Source organism: Humulus lupulus, chromosome 8, assembly GCF_963169125.1.
Source record: "Humulus lupulus chromosome 8, drHumLupu1.1, whole genome shotgun sequence".
NCBI lineage: Eukaryota > Viridiplantae > Streptophyta > Magnoliopsida > Rosales > Cannabaceae > Humulus > Humulus lupulus.
This window is the reverse complement of record NC_084800.1, coordinates 97960257-97979693: the sequence shown is the minus strand read 5'-3', so window position 1 is coordinate 97979693 and position 19437 is coordinate 97960257. Positions and strand designations below refer to the sequence as shown.

Here is a 19437-nt window from a genome sequence, read left to right as displayed (position 1 = left end):
TTGGTCCTCTTTTCTTTTATTTTGTTGAGAACGTAGCATTGCCTTTTACTAAGTATGTATTGGGTATGGATCAAGGGACCCAATCATCTATATATTGTCATATAACCATAGCTGGAAAAGAGATGAGAAAATGCGGGAGTGATTGCGATTTCCTTCAACAAAAATAGCATTAACTTCTTGTACTCTTTTAGGGAGTTGAACATGGCAGGTCATATTCTCTCTAAATTAGGTTTAAAAAATTTGTTTAATTGTTCTTGGATTGAGACTGCTCCAGGTTGTGCTTCAGCTATAGTTATGGTGGAATTGTCAATCTTATTGTAATTTGTAAATGAAGTCTTGACTTTCTTTCTTCTTCTTCTTCTTTTTTTTTTTTTTTTTGATGAAGCCAGTCCCCTTTAACAGGAGGCCAGGCAAAATGCATTAAAAAAAACAGAGCCAAGAGACAAAGTGCACGGGGAGAAAGGCTAGCCAATGGTCCATACTAGTCCCAAACAAAAATAGCACAACAAACCAAATTAAAAACTAAGCTGGAACGAAACTATAAGAAGACACCAGAAACAAGGTAAACAACCACAAACAAGTAAGAAGAAAATAACAGCAGGGACTTAAAACAAAATACAACAGAACAGGGGGCAGCCTGAAACTGAGGAGGGTCAACACAATCTCATGGTGGCCAATATTCCCTATAATGAACCACTTGACTGGGGACCTCGTAGGTGGTAGAGTCGCCTTGCTGGTGATGAATAGCTGACCATGTAGCCAAATTGAGTGCCATGTAGTTGCAGGACCTGCTCAAGTGTCTGACTTCCCACAGCGTGAGCTGATCAGTGCACTCTCTATGTTTAACTCGAATGTTTTGCAATAATGGGTCAGCAGGGGTGAAAGTATCTGTGATGGCTTGAATAGCTTGAAGGGAGTCACTATAGAGTATTATATTCTCCCACGTGGCTTTGAGAGCCTCCTCGGCAGCCATTCCTAGAGCAAGAGCTTCAGCCACGGCTGTGTCCTCGGTCTGAACTAACTTGCTTTGCATCTTAATGATGTTGCGGTTTGGAGTCTTAACAATCAAAGTAAAATGAAATAAACTCTTTTCTAGTGATCACACAAGTACATGATTTACTTTAATGTGTATATGTTACTTAATTATCTATATAATGATAAAAATGAATAGAAATTAAGCCATGGATTATAATCACTCCATATCAAAATTAAGAAGAAAAGACAAAAAGTAGAAAGAACCTCCTCAACTCACAACCAAAAAATGGGAAACGAATCTCTATTGCTTGTTTCCAAGCAGATTATATAAATTCGTAGAGATAGCAATAATGCTCGTAACTACAGCCAAGATTATCATGATTGTTGCCAAGAGCCTGTCCTTCTTAGTAGATATACCATTAACATCCCTGAAAAGATTCAAGAACAAAACCAAATTGAGAAAAACCAGATTAAACATTTTGTTTTCAAACAGATAGAAAGAGAAAAAGAGTAGTGACCTCAAAGCAATAGCACCAGGAAAAATGAAGGCAAGGCAAACTGCAGAGGTTGACCCCACAAACTGAAAGAGGTACCAAATGTTTGGGAAGGCTATGGCTGCTAAGTACGAGAAGATCAAGAGTAGAATTGTGAGAGCCACAAATCTTTTGGTGTCCGAGGCCAAAAGGGGCTTCTTTGGGAAGAGGAATTCATCAATGTTTGATCTTAATGAGAAGTTCAAAAGAGGGAAAACCAGCATTAAATGAAGTGCATAGCTTAACCGAACTACATCATTTAGCAATGCACCGGTTGCCGTATCAGAGCTCTTGTCAAAATTCACAAGTATGTCTGACATGATCGAATCTCCAAACAGAAGGTACCCAAATAGGCCAATGGCGAAATAGACCACGGCGCAAAGAACTAATGAGACTCGAACAGCTGAGATCATGTCGGATGGCTTACCAAGCTCGAAACCAATTGGATGAACTGTAGAAATTGGTTAATAGAATAAAGAGTTAGTACAAGAAGAGGCCTAGCTATTGCACACTATTGGTCATAAATTCTTTATTAGTTGATTAAGTTTACCGTTGAAATGAAAAGTGAATGCTGTTACAATGACGGGGACAGCAGTGAAAAGGTCAAAGAAGGATGTTTGTTCGTCCAATTGAGGTACTAGTCTTGGATTCTCGGTTTTGCCTTGGACGATTGCAATTATTGCCATCACAGAACATATGCCAACAAAAATCACAGCTAGGAGAACCGATATGAATGAGCTGAACTTCAATGATTCTGGAAAAGAAAAAAAAAACAGAACAACCCAGATGATCAAACCAGAAAATTTCATCAAAAAAATTACAGATTTTTATGCATCTAAAATTTCAACCAAGACTGAACAGAACATATATATAATTGTGTAGTGTTCTTGTCCGTACTAGCTTGCGACTTACCAACACGCTTAAGTAAAACCAAAGGAAACAGAACAACGACGACGGTGATTAAGAGAGCAAATTCGCGCGAGTTCCACCAATGGCTTCCGAACCATTCTTGCAAAATACCAAAGTGTATAGTTTCCCCATGTTGACTTCCGGAAAGAACGTCCGCTGAAATTAAAGGAGACATTTATTTTATTTATATATATATATATATGAACGAGGGAGAAACTATCAGATCTTTGTTCAAATGTGTTTTGACACGGAAATAAATAACTACCCTTTTATTTAATCACCAAAACTAACTATGGGATCAGCTTAATCTTCGTCTTTTCATTAAACAAAATTAATGTTTTAAATTTGTGCTCAAACAAGTAGACCAAAACATGATATGCTAAATCAAACACTATTGGGTTGTTAACCCAAAAAATACAGAAGAGTTCATAAAACGAAGTCACGACAAATGAAACTTTACCTATTATAATGAGGTACATGATCAAACACCCGAGATTAGTAATCATAACACAAATTTGGGTTGCCACTGACCCGAACCGACCAAATGACTCTTTCATAACTCCGGCATAGGTGGTGGACGCACCGGAATGTGTAAACCTCATCAAGAACTCTACCGATATTTCAACTAAAACACCAACAATCACAATAAGCGCAAAAGCAGGTATTATTCCCAGTACTTTAAGGGTCGCCGGAATAGACATTATTCCGGCGCCGATTATACTAGTGGCGATGTTGAACACGGCCCCAGATACGGACGCAGGATTCACCCCCGGATGCCCATGCGCGGAGAGCAGTGGCGCGTGTACGTTACTCGCCGGCGACATAATCCCGGCGGCAACGAGCTATTTTGGTTGGTTTGGTTGGGTCAGAAGACGGCGTCGGAACACTTGTCCTTCGTTGTGCGTAATTAATTCCATAGTCGTCGGATATATTAACCCGATTGGACTAGTGAATTTACTCAAATATCCTTGGTGAATGTAAGTTTAGGCTAGTTATTGTAAGGGGTGAGATTGGTAAAATGGAGCAGATTTGGACAGGTTGGGTTAGGGTGTTATTACTGGGGGAGAGGGGGGATTTTGTGCAAAAACTCGGAGTCGAAGCTAAGCTGAATCTGGACGATAAAACGGCTTTTGTGGTTCTCTGAACTAATAGTGGAAAATGGGCTAGATAGAGAGTCATCAAATTTGACATGGTGTGGCCAGAAAACGAATATAGTAATCATCTATTTGATCTGAACTTTAATCATTGAGCCATTTATTTTATTTTTTTAATAATTTCTGGGCCAGATTAATTGAATAAAATATTGGTATTTTATTATACGTAAGCTTAAACCTAATAAAAGAACTTGCACCAATAGAAAGGCCTAACGAGTCTATGTTAAATGTCCACTAACTCATCTATAAAATTTAAATTTGTCATATGAATAGTAAGAATTAGGATTGTATTTTATGGTATTTAATACAATTGTATTATATGATATTTATTAAGGTAAATATTTGTGTTGTGCGAAAGTTACCAATCAGATTCTTTGTTTTGTTAAATGACAATTTGGATCCAGTATTTTACAAAATAAAATAAAATAATACCATGAGTCCGACTGACTTTTTTTAAAAATGATCAAAATACATTTACTGTTATAAATTAGTTGATTTAATAATTTGAAATAAAATAATACTAAATTAAAAATTAATAAAAAAGTTGATATACAATTTAAAAATAAATGATTAATTTAATATTGAATTTTAAATAATATTAAAAATTAAAACTAAATTTCTAAACTTAATTGATTAAACTAAAGTCTAAAATAAAACTTTATTAAATCTGAAACTAAATAAAATTAAAACAAGAAATCATACCTTAAAATTAAACAAATCTAAAAATGTATTTTTGTTTCTTCTTCTTCTTCATCTTCTTCAGGTGCATGATCTGCATTTGGCTCCAACTTCGGCGCCCTTTCTCCTCAACCTCGGCCAAAACTTCGTCCTCTCACTGAAGTGTTCTTGACCTATTGTGATTCATGTTTTTTTATGTTCTCATGCTTTCAACAAGATTTGAGAAAGGGAAGATTTTTCTTTCAACAAGATCTAAGAAATGGGTTGATCTCTTACATTGAGTTGGGTGACTAGAGCTTCCATTCTTCTTCTTCTTCAGATCGATAGTGTGGCTTCAGCTTCAAATCAACGTCGGGGCAGATTTTGCTTTCAATAAGATCTAAGAAATGGGCTAATCTCTTACATTGAGTTGGGCGACTAGATCTTCCATTCTTCTTCTTCAGATCGATGGTGTGGCTTCAGCTTCAGATCGATGTCGGTGTGCTAAGGTTCACTTGAGCCGAGGAAGAACAGAGGCACACGCGAGATGAGGAAAATGTTCATCAGAGCTGGCAGAGGCGATTGGAACTACGGTTGGCAATGGGTGAAACTTCTCGACTAGCAAAGGAACAACGCACAAGCTATAACTTTGGGTTTAAATGTGGCTTTGCAATCTGGGTTTTTGTTTTGTTTGTGTTCACACTATGCAATAGATCTGAGTTTGTGTTCTTAAATTTTTTGGTTAATCTAGGTGTTGACCACGATTTTGGCCAACGACGAGTAGACGTCAAAACTACAATAAACCTTCAAGAGAAAAATACAACACTGATAATTTTATAGTGGTTCAGCCTCAATTTATTGGTAATAGCCTAATCCACTTGGAGTTGTGATATATATATATATATATCCTACACTTAAGATCAGATGAACTTGAGTCAACTGAGTTTCTTAAGTGTAAGTAGAAAAATACATAGTTTCTCTCTCTAAACTCTCTCAAAAAATGCCCCAAGAATGCCCCAAGTAACAATCTCAAAGTCTCAAAACTAGAGAGTTTTTCTCACTCTAAAAAGATCAGATCCCCCTAAATGATGCCATGAGCCATTTATTTATAGGCTCATGGATCGTACATCAAATATATTCCTTTGACCGGGTCCTTCGTTCTTCCAAGAGACTTTAATTAATCAAATATAAATGAATTTAAATTACAATAATATAGCTATTATTCTGGGATATCTGAGAGATTCCCGCGACAGTTGAGAATGATTCGGGTTGAAGCTGTTATTGAGGACATAGGCAAGCACCTCTCGTCGGCAAAGCACACCTCTAGCACACCTCTGGTCGGTATAGGCAAAGCACTCCTCTAGCACACCTCTGGTCCAGCATGACACATCTCTGGTCTAGCAAAACACTTTACTGGTCGGGCAAAATAAATGACTGGTCAGCTAAAACGACTCAATAGTCGGCCAAAACAGATGACTGGTCGGTCAAAACGACTGACTGGTCGGCCAAACTCCTAACTGGTTAGTAAAAAATCTTTACCGGTCGAACATAAATTCTATCAGGTCGGTCAAATCACTTTATCAGAACTCCAAAGAGCCAATACATTTATTGACTATTAATGTGTCATTGACCATGCATTGCCACTTGTCACTTCTGATTGCCACGTCATTAAACTGAAATTTTGGGGATAACATTTGTCCCCCAATTTTATTATATGATTTACTCGTATGATAAACTTTTTCTCTAGCAAAATATTTTTGTGGTCATCCAAAAGCTTCCATCTGGTCAGTAACTTTTACTTTTGAAGTAAACCCACGATCAAACTTTTCCTTTAGCCCATCAAACTTGTTTCTTTTACCATTCCTAACCGATCAAATTTCTTTTGTCCCTTGGAAGCCTTGTGCCTCGGAACCCAAATAGCGTCTTGGCAATGCTACTCCTCGGACGCACCCCAGCCGCTCGGACGTCCATGCTTACTCGGACATGCTGCTCCTCGGACATGCATACCAACCCACATTATAATGTGGTCTCAACAATAGGTCACCAACATGCATACAAATATACAATTACGCCCTCAGCGGGCCAAATTACCAAAACACCCCTGTAATGAAATGTGGACCCACATGCATGCATTTAACATCATATTATAATATAATTCACATAAACATGCATATTATCAATTAATGGCATTATTAAACAATTATGGCCCTCCCGGCCTACTAATCCAGCCATTAAACTGCATTAGGGATTTCAGGGCATTACAACTATCCCCTCCTTACATAAATTTCGTCCTCGAAATTTACCTGAACAGCTCGGGATACTAACTAAGCATAACTGACTCCAGCTCCCAAGTCGCTTCCTCGACCTTGCTGTTACTCCACAATACCTTAACCAAAGGTATCATCTTATTCCCAAGGACCTTGTCTGTAGCAACCCAAAATCACTAATATGGCTTAAGGGCCTTGATTAGTGTGCCGGGAGGGCATAGTTGGCTTATGTGTGTGTTTATTAAGTTAATGTGTGATTATGTGATAAACATGCTTGTATGGTTATATGAATGTAAATGTAATTATATGTTATATTTGTGAGAACCACATTATTATGTGGGTAAGTCTGCAGCGTGCGACTCGAGGCGATCCTAGGGAGCTAGTTAGTAGGAAGTCACAACGGGGTTTAATATTTGACTTGGGGCAAGTCAAGGGGTGATTCGGATATTAGATGATTATTTGGGCTATCGGGTTATGGAAATAAATATATGGAGATATATTTGAGGTTAGGAAGCCTAGGCAGGAACATTGGGGAATTTTACCATTTTTCCCTCGGGGACATTTTCGGTACCCCGAGCCTCGGGATTAATTTAATTAACTGAGATTAGACTAAGTAAAATAGAGGTTAGTGGAACAAAAACCCAAACCGACCCTTTAACATTTCTTCTCCTCTCTTCTCTTTTCTCTCCCAAGAAGACTATAGAAACCTAAGGGAAATCAGCTGGAAATCTTGTGATTTAAGCTGATGTTTGAGGGATTAGCTCAGCTCTTACCAAGGAACACTCAACCAGGATCAAGGTAAGGATTGAATCTCACTCTTGAACATTAGAACTCTGAGTTTTGGCTGAGTATTAAAGGTGTTTATGGTTTTGATGTTTAAGGATTGAATTAAAGCTGAGAAGCTTGGATTTTAGCTCAGGAACCTGTTAAGGAAGTGGTTCATCAAATAAGGTAAGCTTCAATTCGTAGTTTAGAGCTTAAATTCTAAGTTTGCATGACTAGTTTTTAAGTTCTTTAGTTGCTGGGTTTCAGAAATCAAAATGGGATTTTAAGCCGAATTTCTGTCTAATTATGCTGTTAGAATCATGTTGAAAGTCTTGTGATTAATGGGTTTTGGAATTAGGGTGCTTTGGGGTGGTTTTGAATAAGGTTAGGATGTTAGAAATGGTGGATTTTCTGGGCACGAAGGGTTGGGCCGCAGCTCTGTTCTAGAGCGCTGCGACCCTGCGAAGCAAGGAAGAACCAAGGAGGCTCTGCAGTGGGGAAACGTCGCGGCGCCACAGGGCAGGGCCGCGGCGCGTGTCTATCTTCAGAGAGGCTTAGCCTCTATTTTAGGGGGGGGGGGGGGGTGCGGCTAGGTTTCAGGGGCCGCAGCCCTTAAGGGAATTTTTGATCTTTTGGGGGTTTTAAGAGCAAAAACCTAACCTAGGGTGCTCGGGATCAAATCCACCACCGTGATTGGTGGAAATCGATGTCCCGGAAGCTAGAACTCCACCCGGAAATATTAACGCGATTATTAATGGTTCCCTATCTTGGTTGTGACTAGGTGTTAAGCTTGGGCTCGGGAAGCAGATCGTGCTCGAGAGACGTCACTCGTAATCAGTGAACTTGGGAATTAAAGGTAAGAAAACTGCACCCGGTCGTGGTATTATAATGGGACTAAGGGTTCCCTATTTTGTATGCTTTGTAAAGGATGGTATTACGCCATGTAAACAGTAAACCAACGGCCTAAGAGTGCCAAAGTTTACACTAGCGCATAGGACGCGACTCGGCCACTGGTAGCCGAGGACAGCTTGTTATGCACTGAGCTCGGTTTAAGCGGGCCGAAGTCAGTAGGGTAAACAAAGGGTGTGATCTTAAGTGTCGACCCTGACTATTATGTGATTTACTTGATATTATTGATTGATGGGTTGTTACGCTGAATAGTTGGGGGATGGTTAGCTGACTCTTTGGTTGAATCTCTATGCTTTGTGAATATTGTGGTATGTTAAGTGTATGAACGTGCTTAAATGGGTTGTCCAAATATTATTATTGCTTGTTATGTAATATGATATGTTTTCTTGCTGGGCCTTGGCTCACGGGTGCTACGTGGTGCAGGTAAAGGCAAGGGCAAGCTTGATCAGCCCTGAGTTGGAGAGCTCTGAGAGCAGAATGTACATGAACAGCTGCTCAGCCGCCACGGTTGAGGGGAGACAGGGACAAGAAAACCATAAACTTCTATTTTGCCTTTAGAGAGGCTGGTGGTTGTCTGTACACTGGAAATTTTGTAAATATACTTTTAAATGCTATTTCTTTTGGGATCCCATATGTAAATATTTAATTATATGATAAGCATCTTTTGAGACCAATACCTTTTAACCCTAGCACTTTAAAGACTTAGAATTCACGTTTTTAACTGTTTGATTTGATTAGCAAGTCCTACACCTTTATAAATACACAGTGTAGCGGTCCTGGCTATCCAGGGCGTTACAACTTGGTATCAGAGCGTCCTAAGTTTAAGGGTTCCTGAAGACCGGCTGGACATGTACATTCGCTGCTAGAGACAAGCTCGATTCAGGGTTTGGTAAGGTGTATGTGTGCATATATGCTTGTATGTCTGGAATGAATTATGAATGTTGTTATTTATTGGATTAATAGGAAGCATGAGATACTAATAGGTCCTGGCCCTTGACTGCTGTATGAAAATATTAAGGCATGCTTATTAGCATCGCTGTGCATGTAAATGAATATCTGGATGACTAATTGCATATCGTGTATGGGTGAATGCTTTTATCTTAGCTGTTGTGTGGTAATGTTGGGGCATGCTTGTTAGCAGCCGGTGCATGTGGATAAATGCCTATATTCTGATTGTCTGTGATTGGTTATATTCCTTTGGTGGATTTGCTTTTGCCCTGTCATCATGGTCTAATTGCCAAGTCATTGATTGTAGATTTACTTGGATAGCTATGCGTCCAAGAAAATCTACACGACTAGCCGGCACTAGGTGTGGGACCAGGGGTGATGACCAGGGCCAGATTTCTCGTCCAGTCCATGAGAACTGGCAGCAACTTATGGCAGATATGCAAGCGCGATTACAGAGTCAAGATGAGCAGATTCGCTTGTTGCGATAGTAGGCTCCATCAGGGAGTGATGCCCCTATTGTACCACCTGCAGTGGTACCAGTTGTACAGTCTGGGGAGGTTGGGAACAGGTGGGAGCCGTTATATATGGTTTAGGAAGCAGCAGCCCCCATTCTTTGAGGGAGGACCTGATCCATTGAAGGCTGAGCAATGGCTGACTATGATCCATTGTCCTTTCTGTCAAGTATCTGAGCTGGCTGCTCCTCAAAGGAGAGATCTGGCTTAAGCTCCAGATCTTCATAGCTCAAAATATGATTCACATCAGATTCATACCTCTGAAGAGCTGAAACATGAAATACATTATGCACGGCTGACAACTCCGGAGGCAAAGTCAATCTGTAAGCCACTTGACCAACCCTCTCCAGGATCTCAAATGGATCTACAAACCTAGGGCTCAGCTTGCCCTTATTCCCAAACCTTCTCACCCCTTTCCATGGTGAGACTCTAAGGAAGACATAGTCTCCCACTTGGAACTCCACGTTCTTGCGCTTGGGATCTGCATAACTTTTCTGCCTACTCTGAGAATCAAGCATCTGAGCTCTAATCTTCTCAATGGCTTCACTGGTCCTCTGAACTGCCTCAGGACCCAGGTATCTCCTTTCACCTGTCTCATCCCAATAAATGGGAGACCTGCACTTCCTACCATACAGCATCTCATAAGGTGCAACTCCAATGGTAGACTGATAACTGTTGTTGTAGGAGAACTCTATCAAAGGCAGATACTTACTTTAAGATCCACCAAAGTCCAGCACACATGCCCGCAACATGTCTTCCAATATCTGGATCGTCCTCTCAGATTGCCCATCTGTCTGAGGATGATAAGCAGTACTGAACTTTTATTGAGTCCCCATGGCCTTCTGTAAACTTCCCCAGAACTTGGAAGTAAAAGTAGGGTCCCGATCTGACACGATCGACCTAGGCGCTCCATGGAGGCGCACGATCTCTCTCACATAGAGATCTGCATACTGATCAACTATGTAATCCTCACTGGCAAGAAGTGAGCTGACTTGGTGTAGCGATCCACTATCACCCAAATAGAATCATGCTGACCAACAGTCCTGGGTAAGCCCACCATGAGATCCATCGTGATGTCCTCCCACTTCCACTCTGGGATATCCAGAGGCTGCAATAACCCTGCCGGCCTCTGATGCTCAGCCTTGACGTGTTGACATGTCAAGCACTTAGCCACATACTCTACTACATCTCTCTTCATCCCCGGCCACCAATACAACGATCTCACATCCTGATACATCTTCGTGGTGCCTGGATGCAAAGAGTAAGGTGTAGTATGAGATTCATCCAGAATCTCTCGCCTCAAAGCAGTGTCTAACAGAACACATATCCGCCCCTTGTATTTCAACAAGTCTAACTCAGACATTGTATAATCTTTGGATGCTCTGGACAATACATCCTATCTGATCTTGATCAGCTGTGGATCACTCAACTGACCCTGCTTGATTCTCTCCAATAGTGTAGACTATAGCGTAATATTAGCCAATTGGCCACCAGCAACTCTATACCAGCTCTGGTCATATCATCAGCTAACTCCCTGGCTATCAGCCTCATACCACAAATCTGTCCCGGACCCTTCCAGCTTAAAGCATCAGCTACCACGTTGGCTTTCCCTGGATGATACAAAATCTCACAGTCATAATCTTTTACTAACTCTAGCCAACGCCTCTGTCTCATATTCAAATCTTTCTGAGTGAAGAAGTATTTCAGGCTCTTGTGGTCTGTATAAATCTCACACTTCTCTCCATAAAGATAATGCCTCCATATCTTTAAAGCAAAGACCACAGTCGCCAACTCTAAATCATGAGTGGGATATTTCTTTTCATACTCCTTCAATTGACGAGAAGCATAAGCAATTACCTTCTCTGATTGCATCAGAACACAACCCAAACTCTGATGAGAAGCATCACAGTAAATCACAAACTTCTCCTGATCTGTCGGAAGACTCTGAATCGGAGCTGTAATCAATCTCTGCTTCAGTTCCTGGAAGCTATTCTCACATTTATCCGACCACACAAATTTCTGGCTCTTGCGTGTCAGCTCAGTCAATGCAGTAGCTATCTTTGAGAACCCTTCCACGAAACGCCTATAATAACCTGCCAATCCAAGGAAACTTCTAACCTCAGAAGCATTCTTTGGTCTTGGCCAATCTCTGACCGCTTCGATCTTTGCTAGATCTACTTTAATCCCCTCCTTACTGACAATGTGCCCAAGAAAGGATACCTGAGATAACCAGAACTCACACTTCTTGAACTTGGCAAACAATCTGTGTTCCCTCAGTCTCTGTAGAACCAACCTCAGATGCTGCTCATGCTCTGGCTCAGACTGAGAATATACCAGAATATCATCAATGAAGACGATCACAAACTGGTCCAGATAATCCTTAAACACTCGGTTCATCAGATCCAAAAAAGTAGCAGGGGCATTAGTCAATCCAAAAGACATGACTAAGAACTCATAATGCCCATACCTGGTATGAAAAGCAGTCTTAGGTATGTCTTCTTCCTTGACCCTTAACTGATGATAACCAGAACGAAGGTCAATCTTTGAGAATACCTTCTTACCTTGCAACTGATCAAACAGATCATCTATCCTTGGTAAAGGATACTTATTCTTAATTTTCAGCTTATTCAGTTCTCTGTAATCAATACACATTCTCAGAGAACCATCCTTCTTCTTTACAAATAGAACTGGTGCACCCCAAGGTGAGAAGCTAGGTCTAATAAAACCCAAATCCAACAGTTCTTGCAACTATACCTTCAATTCTTTCAACTCAGCTGGGGCCATTCTGTAAGGTGCTCTAGACACTGGCTCCGTCCCTGGTGCCAGTTCTATAACGAACTCAATTTCTCTATATGGTGGCAACCCTGGTAAATCTTCTTGAAACACATCCAGGAATTCACAAACAAGTCTGGTATCTTCTGGTCTCACTGACACGACCTGGGTGGTATCAACCACACTGGCTAAGAATCCAATGCAACCTCCTTGCAATAGATCCCTAGCCCTCAATACAGAAATCATAGGTATGCGAGGTCCATGCACAGTACCAACAAACACAAAAGGATCCTCACCTTCAGGCTCAAAGGTGACCATCTTCCTTCTGCAATCAATGGTTGCCCTATACTTTGCCAACCAATCCATACCCAATATCATGTCGAAGTCAGTCATAACCAACTCTATATCAAATCCACTGACAACTCTCTGCCTTCCACTGTCACTGTCAAAGATCTGACCCATCTCTTGGATACCACTAACTCTCTAGTGGGTAACAAAGTTCCAAACCCCACAACATAAAAATCACAGGGTCTACATAGTCTATCAGTAATACTACTAGCAACAAAAGAATGTGTAGCACCAGAATCAATCAATACATTATAAGGGGTTCCAGTACTAAGAAGCTGACTTGTAACAACTGAAGGAGAAGCCTCAGCTTCTGCTTGTGTCAGTGCGAACACTTGAGCTGGGGCCGAGCTGTCCACTTTCTTGGGTTCTTCTTTTCTTGCCTTAGGGCAATCCTTTTTAAGATGACCCACTACTCCACATGAGAACCAGGCCCTTGCCCTACACTCTCCCAAATGATGTCTCTTGCATCTAGGGCATTCAGGATAAGGCTTCTAGGCTTCATTACCACCTGGACGACCCATTGAAATCCCACGGGGCCGCCTATCAGGACCTGGAACTGGGAAGGTGTCAGAAACCTTCCTCTTCTGCTCACTGGGGCCTATACCCCTACCAGAACCCACAAATGGAGGACCTATCCTCCTGAACTCCTTTCTGGCTGCAATGTCTCGCCAGATCTTGTTCTCTGCACTCTCAGTTGTGAGTGCCTTCTCAACCACCTGTGCATAGGTAGTAACCCCAGCCACAGTGGTGATACGTACATCACGGGCTAATCTGGGCTGTAGCCCCTGCAAAAATCTCTCTCTTCTGGTCCTATTAGTGGGCACCAGTTCCATGGAAAATTTCGCCAAAAGATCAAACTTTAAGGCATACTCAGTGACTGACAAATTTCCCTGAAGTAGCCTAATGAATTCCTCAGCTTTTGCCACCCTGATGGCATCAATGTAATATTTCTCGTTGAACTGAGTCTGAATCTCTTCCCAACTCAAGGCATTAACATTCTTGGTCTGGGTAATAACCTCCCACCAAATTCGGGCATCCTCTTGAAACATATAAGTGGCATAGGCCACCCTCTCATTACCAGTTACCCTCATGAAATCAAGGATAGTTGTAATCATACTCATCCACTGCTCTGCCTTGGCAGGATCTGTACTGCCCTAAAAAACTGGAGGTTGTTGCTTCCTGAACCTTTCATAGAGAGGCTCCCATTTATTTCCAACCTCAGGCAGCTGCTCTGCTGTTGGCACCGACACATGAGGTGCCTCTAATACACTAGCCATTGCAGGTGCTTGCTATTTTCTCAAGAGGCGAAGCTCTTCTCCCTGTCTCAACACTGTAGCCTGCAGATCAATAATCATTTGCTGCCAGTTTACAGGAGCTGGTTGTGGAATCTGTGACTGGTCATTCTCCTGACCCTGACTATTATTATTCTGGCCTTGATCACTCTGGCCAGCTGACATATCTGCCTGCCCTGGATTCCTTCTTATTACTGATACCTTGCTGAAACAATGATCAATACGGCCAGTCAGGTAGTAATAACTAAACCTCTTGCCGCCTTACGGTCCAAGAACAAGCAGACAATTATTATATTCCACAGTCATACAATTATACAAGTAGATACATGTTTATAGCATTTAGCACTTAGCACTTAGCATGTATCACATAATAATTCATAATCAACAATACTAATAACTATGTTCCGGCAATCTCAGTACTATTTAGCACACAGTTGTTAAGGATATAATATTTCAGGGCACAGGTTTAACATGGTGTCTCATGCACACAGGTAAAGCATATATACTATATTTAAGAAATTATACATATAACTACATAAATAGTTACCAAACCATGAGTCAAGCTTGACTTCAGTGATGTGTGTACATGCCCAGCCAGTCTACAGGAACCCTAACCTTGGCACGCTCTGATACCAAGTTGTAACGCCCTGGTTACCCCAGAACAATTACGGTGAACCAGAAATTTGACTCGCTACCCAAGTCCTTTGGTTAAAAACGTGCTTCTAAGTGTTATTAATAGGCTAAGGTGGAAAACCAATCAAAAGGAAAGGATATGTTTTATTAAATACATAAAACTGTTCATGGGCCCATAAAAAACATTTACAAGTTATTTACAACTCAAAATGGTCATTACTATTTCAAATTTACAAACCCGACGACCTAAGCGGCAAAAATAGGGTAAACCCCCTAGTTCCTCTGAGAACTCCTTGGCCATGGTGGTCAAGCGGCCACATATGTACACAACACCACCTAAGCTCTCCACTCAAGGCTGGGTGAGCTTTTCTTTCCCTTTACATGCACCACATAGCACCCATGAGCCAAAGCCCAGCAAGAAAACACAATATAGCATGAGTATAATATCAACAATGATCATAATAATCATTCAGGACTTTCAATCCAAAACAAATAAGTGACAGTCACAAAAGTCACTAAGGTGGGTTCCGTTCCCTTTAGCCATGTGACGATAGGGTCACCGGGGCTTTACAAATAAGTGAACCTTTCACTAGCTTAAATAGGATAGGTGCATGATGACTAGTCACCAACATAACCTACCTCATGACCATAGATTCATAACCATGGGATTCCGCTCCCTAGCCACGTGACAAGCAGTCATCTAGGCCTTTGGCCCTAGCTCTGAGTAACTAGCTTAGACTAGTCAAGCACTTATAAGTTTCATCGACCTTAGGGTCGGTCCACCATTAATGCCTTAGAGTCATTCAACGCTGATATCGATTAGATCTAATCTTTAGTCGGCCTTGTGTTCAGGACGCTTATGCCGTTTCTGACTCACAGGTCAGTAATATGCGACCAGTGCCGTCCCTGACTAATCAGTGCCATACACAAGTAAACAAACTCCGCTAGCATTTAATATGCAATCAATGTCCACATTTATCAACCAACATGCCTCATCAACAATCACGCATGTCATATACACAAGGTGCAGTTTTCTTACCTTCGGTTCAAGCGAGAAATAAAACAAGAACGACTCCTGAGAACGATCAACCTTTTGATTCCTTAGCGGTTACCTAATCATAAAAAATTAAAACCTCCATTAATGAAAATAAACACTGAAAGGGTCTTAACCTAAACCCCACTCACGGGACCTCGAAACATGCCCACATGGTAAGTAGATTCGATCCCAGGCCTTAAGGATTGAAACCCCGAGCCAAAAACCCTTAAAAACACTCAAAACGGAATTCTGGAGGAACAGAGTAGCGCTATAGCGCTACTCAATAGCGCCCCAGCACTATACTCAGAACCCCCAACTGCCCAGTTGAAACCATGTGTAGCGCTACAGCGCCCACTACCCCAGACAGATTCTCCCCATAAACCTCCTTCTTTGACTCCTTTAATTCCAACTCGATTCCATTACTTCCAAACCTAATTTTTGATGCCAAATGAACCCAAAAACCATCCTCACATACCCTAAACATCACAACCATAAGAATCCTAGCCAAAACTCCCAACAAAACCAAGCATCAAACCTAGAAATCCCAACTGAAAACCAGAACTAAAACAGAGCAAACCAGGGTTTTTAATGGCTAGAAACTTACCTCAAGCTCAGATTATGATGCTCTTCAATGGTGGAACACACTCCCAAGCTCACAAGACTTACTTCCCTAGCTTGAATCCTCAAATTAGGCTAAAAAATCACAAAGAAAACAGAAGGAGAATAGGTACGGGAGAAGCTTTAGTCTGTACTCTGTTTTCCTCTTCTTTCTATAGCCTTAAATGGCTTATATCTATCCTAGGGGTGAAAAGACCAAAATACCCCTAGGTCAATTAAGGGTTTCTAAAGGCTCCCAAGGGCAAAATTGGTACTTCCCACTTATCTCGTTAATCATAATTAACGATCTCCAATTCCCGCTATTCTCGATAATCTCAAACAACAATAATTCATATCCCGTTACCCTTTAGTTCCCGGCAACACTCTAATCATTAAAATCCCCCGAGACTCACCCCGAGCCCCGAACTTAAACCTGTTATGACTATACCGCTAATTAATATTCAAAGATCGTGTCATGCCGAATAGCTTGAACAAACCCACATTATAATGTGGTCTCAACAATAGGTCACCAACATGCATACATATATACAATTACGCCCTTAACGGGCCAAATTACCAAAACACCCCTGTAATGAAATGTGGACCCACATGCATGCATTTAACATCATATTATAATATAATTCACATAAACATGCATATTATCGATTAATGGCATTATTAAACAATTATGGCCCTCCCGGCCTACTAATCCAGCCATTAAACCACATTAGGGATTTCGGGGCATTACAGACAGCATGGCCACTTGGACACCACAACTGCTCGGACGCACACAGCCGCTCAGACATGGAGCTCCTCGGATGGCTAGCCAGCAGCTCCTCAGACATGCACCCTAACACCCGGACGCGCACTCAGCTGCTCGGACACACGCAACTGCTCGGACGCATGTAGCCGCTCGAACATATGGCCTAGCTACTTAAGCATATGCCTAAAACTTATCCCTCCGGACACCATTAAAACACCTTGTTCGAATCTATCAAAAGTATTTTGAGAGAGTGATTTCTCTCAATCAATCTTGGGGAAAATTGATTTCTCTTCTCAAAGAAATTTTTTCACTGTGTAGTAAATATTTTTACTTTGCACTCATTTTCTGTTTGGTTTACTCCATGGACTCATCACTGTTAGTTATGCTCAACGCCGAGCAGTAGACTATAAGGAGCTGGTCCAGGTCTTGACGATGGTGTTAACCAGTCAGGGACTAGTTTACTCGACAAGTAGACACTCTTAGCCGACCTGAGAGTTTCTTATACCATCAACAAAGTTTCCTACTCAACCAATGAAACATGCTCAGCCAACCAGGGAAGTTGTATCAGCTCTCCCGACCAGGCAAACTTTACACCTATCCAGCTAAACTTTGTATCTGGCTAGTAGTGTACTCTTTGTTCTTATACTTTTGTGAAAACAACTGTTGCTTAGCAGATTTGATATTTTTCTCGTAAGGCCGAGCTGTTGGCAATTATACTTTAATTTTCTTTGCTAACTTGAAACATTCTAAGTCCTTTTAGAATTATAAAGTTATAAGTTTTTTGTGAATAGTAAAGTCACTCTGATGCATGCCTTATATTTTTGTATGAGTACTTATTTTTCTAACTTAGAAATTCTAGACATTTCATAAGTCCATACTAAGTATACTTTCTCACACTCTTATTGCTCTAATATTTTATGAGCATAATATTTATTGTCACACGAATATTTGCTTCTAACTTGAAATTTTGAAAAATTCCAAGTTACTTAAGCTTTGTCAAACAAGTTAGCTTAATGGCCTTTTTTTGACTTCAAAATTTTACAAGTCAACCTAAAAACAAATATGTTTACTCATGCTCTTATTGCCTGTGTTAAATTATATACCAGCATACCCCATGTGCCCCCCTATCGATCGAGGGTTGAAAGATCCTGGGTCACTTGCTACTTAACCGAATCTGTTTGAGCAGTTAATTACTCGTGAAACACATAGAATATTTGAAAAATATTCGAGCAGTTGAACACTGCTTGAATGTATCGACCAGTTGAACACTGTCCGATCTTACCGACCAGTTGAACACTGGTCGGATAATTAACACACATGCACATTTGTAGCAAGAATCGACCACGCTGCGCGTAGTCTCTTTTATTACTCGTAAAAAAAAGGACAAAACATGTCTAATAGTGAGTCTTAAACAACAAAAATTATTCAAAAATAGATGACTGGTCAGCAAATAACCAGCTCATAAACCAAAATTAAATAACAAGTTAAACAACTTGAAATTAAACTACCACTCTGAAAGCAGTATTTAGTGATAATATATCCTCTGATGCTCGCCATTCCAGTGGTTCTTGATCAAGCTCCGTTCACCCAATCTGATCCTAGCACTCTAACTCATGTCAAAGTGTCTAGGCATACATCTCCCTTACTTTGCTACTATCCTCATCCAAGTGTGGACCTCCACATATAGTGTCTAAGGTAAAGTCCACAGGCCCGGGTTGCAAGGGTGGAGATCTCTGTCGTTTGAACCCAGGATTGCTGCTGCCTCCGTCTCCTTGGGGTGTCTCTGCCCGGTACTTTCTCAACTTTCACGACTGGAGAAGAAATTCTATTTCGTCTTTGAGGTGATTGCATTCATTCATGTCGTGACCATAATCTCCATGGAAACGACAAAACTTATTCATGTCTCTCTTACTCATCTCTCTCTTTATGGGTGGAGGTTTCTTGTAGGGAACCTCTTCATGACTAGCAAGATATATTTCCGCCCGGCTGGTCGAGAGAGTGGTGTAATTAGTGAACTAAGGCTCATACTTGGTTGGCTTTTAGTTTGAACTAGACTTAGCCTTCTTTTCTTCATTGTGATCAGACCCGTTATTCCCACGTTTCTTTCCACCATTCTGACTGTTTCCACTATTCTTAGGAGGGTCAGCTGATCCGCCCAGATTGTTTATGCCATTCTCCTCTTTCTCGATTGCATCATCCAATTTCATATACTTGTCTGCTCGGTCAAGAAATTGTTGAAGTGTTGAAATTGGATTTCTATGTATACTATCCCACAAAGGGCTCCGATAAGTTATCCAGCGGATATGGCAACCATCTTCCCCTCGTCTCCTACAGCATTTGCTCTATTGGCTTCTCTCATGAATCTCT

General features: G+C 41.0%; 1 protein-coding gene across 1 annotated transcript; it reads right to left on the bottom strand.

The window, feature by feature from the left end:
- Positions 1-454: 454 nt before the first annotated feature.
- Positions 455-3556, bottom strand: LOC133798205 (amino acid transporter AVT6C-like). Its single transcript, XM_062236421.1, has 5 exons — positions 2878-3556; positions 2421-2573; positions 2059-2262; positions 1494-1959; positions 455-1403 (listed from the first exon to the last, which is right to left on the bottom strand). The coding sequence occupies exons 1-5, from the start codon at positions 3239-3241 to the stop codon at positions 1277-1279; spliced, it is 1314 nt and encodes a 437-aa protein (XP_062092405.1). The 5' UTR covers positions 3242-3556; the 3' UTR covers positions 455-1276.
- Positions 3557-19437: the final 15881 nt, after the last annotated feature.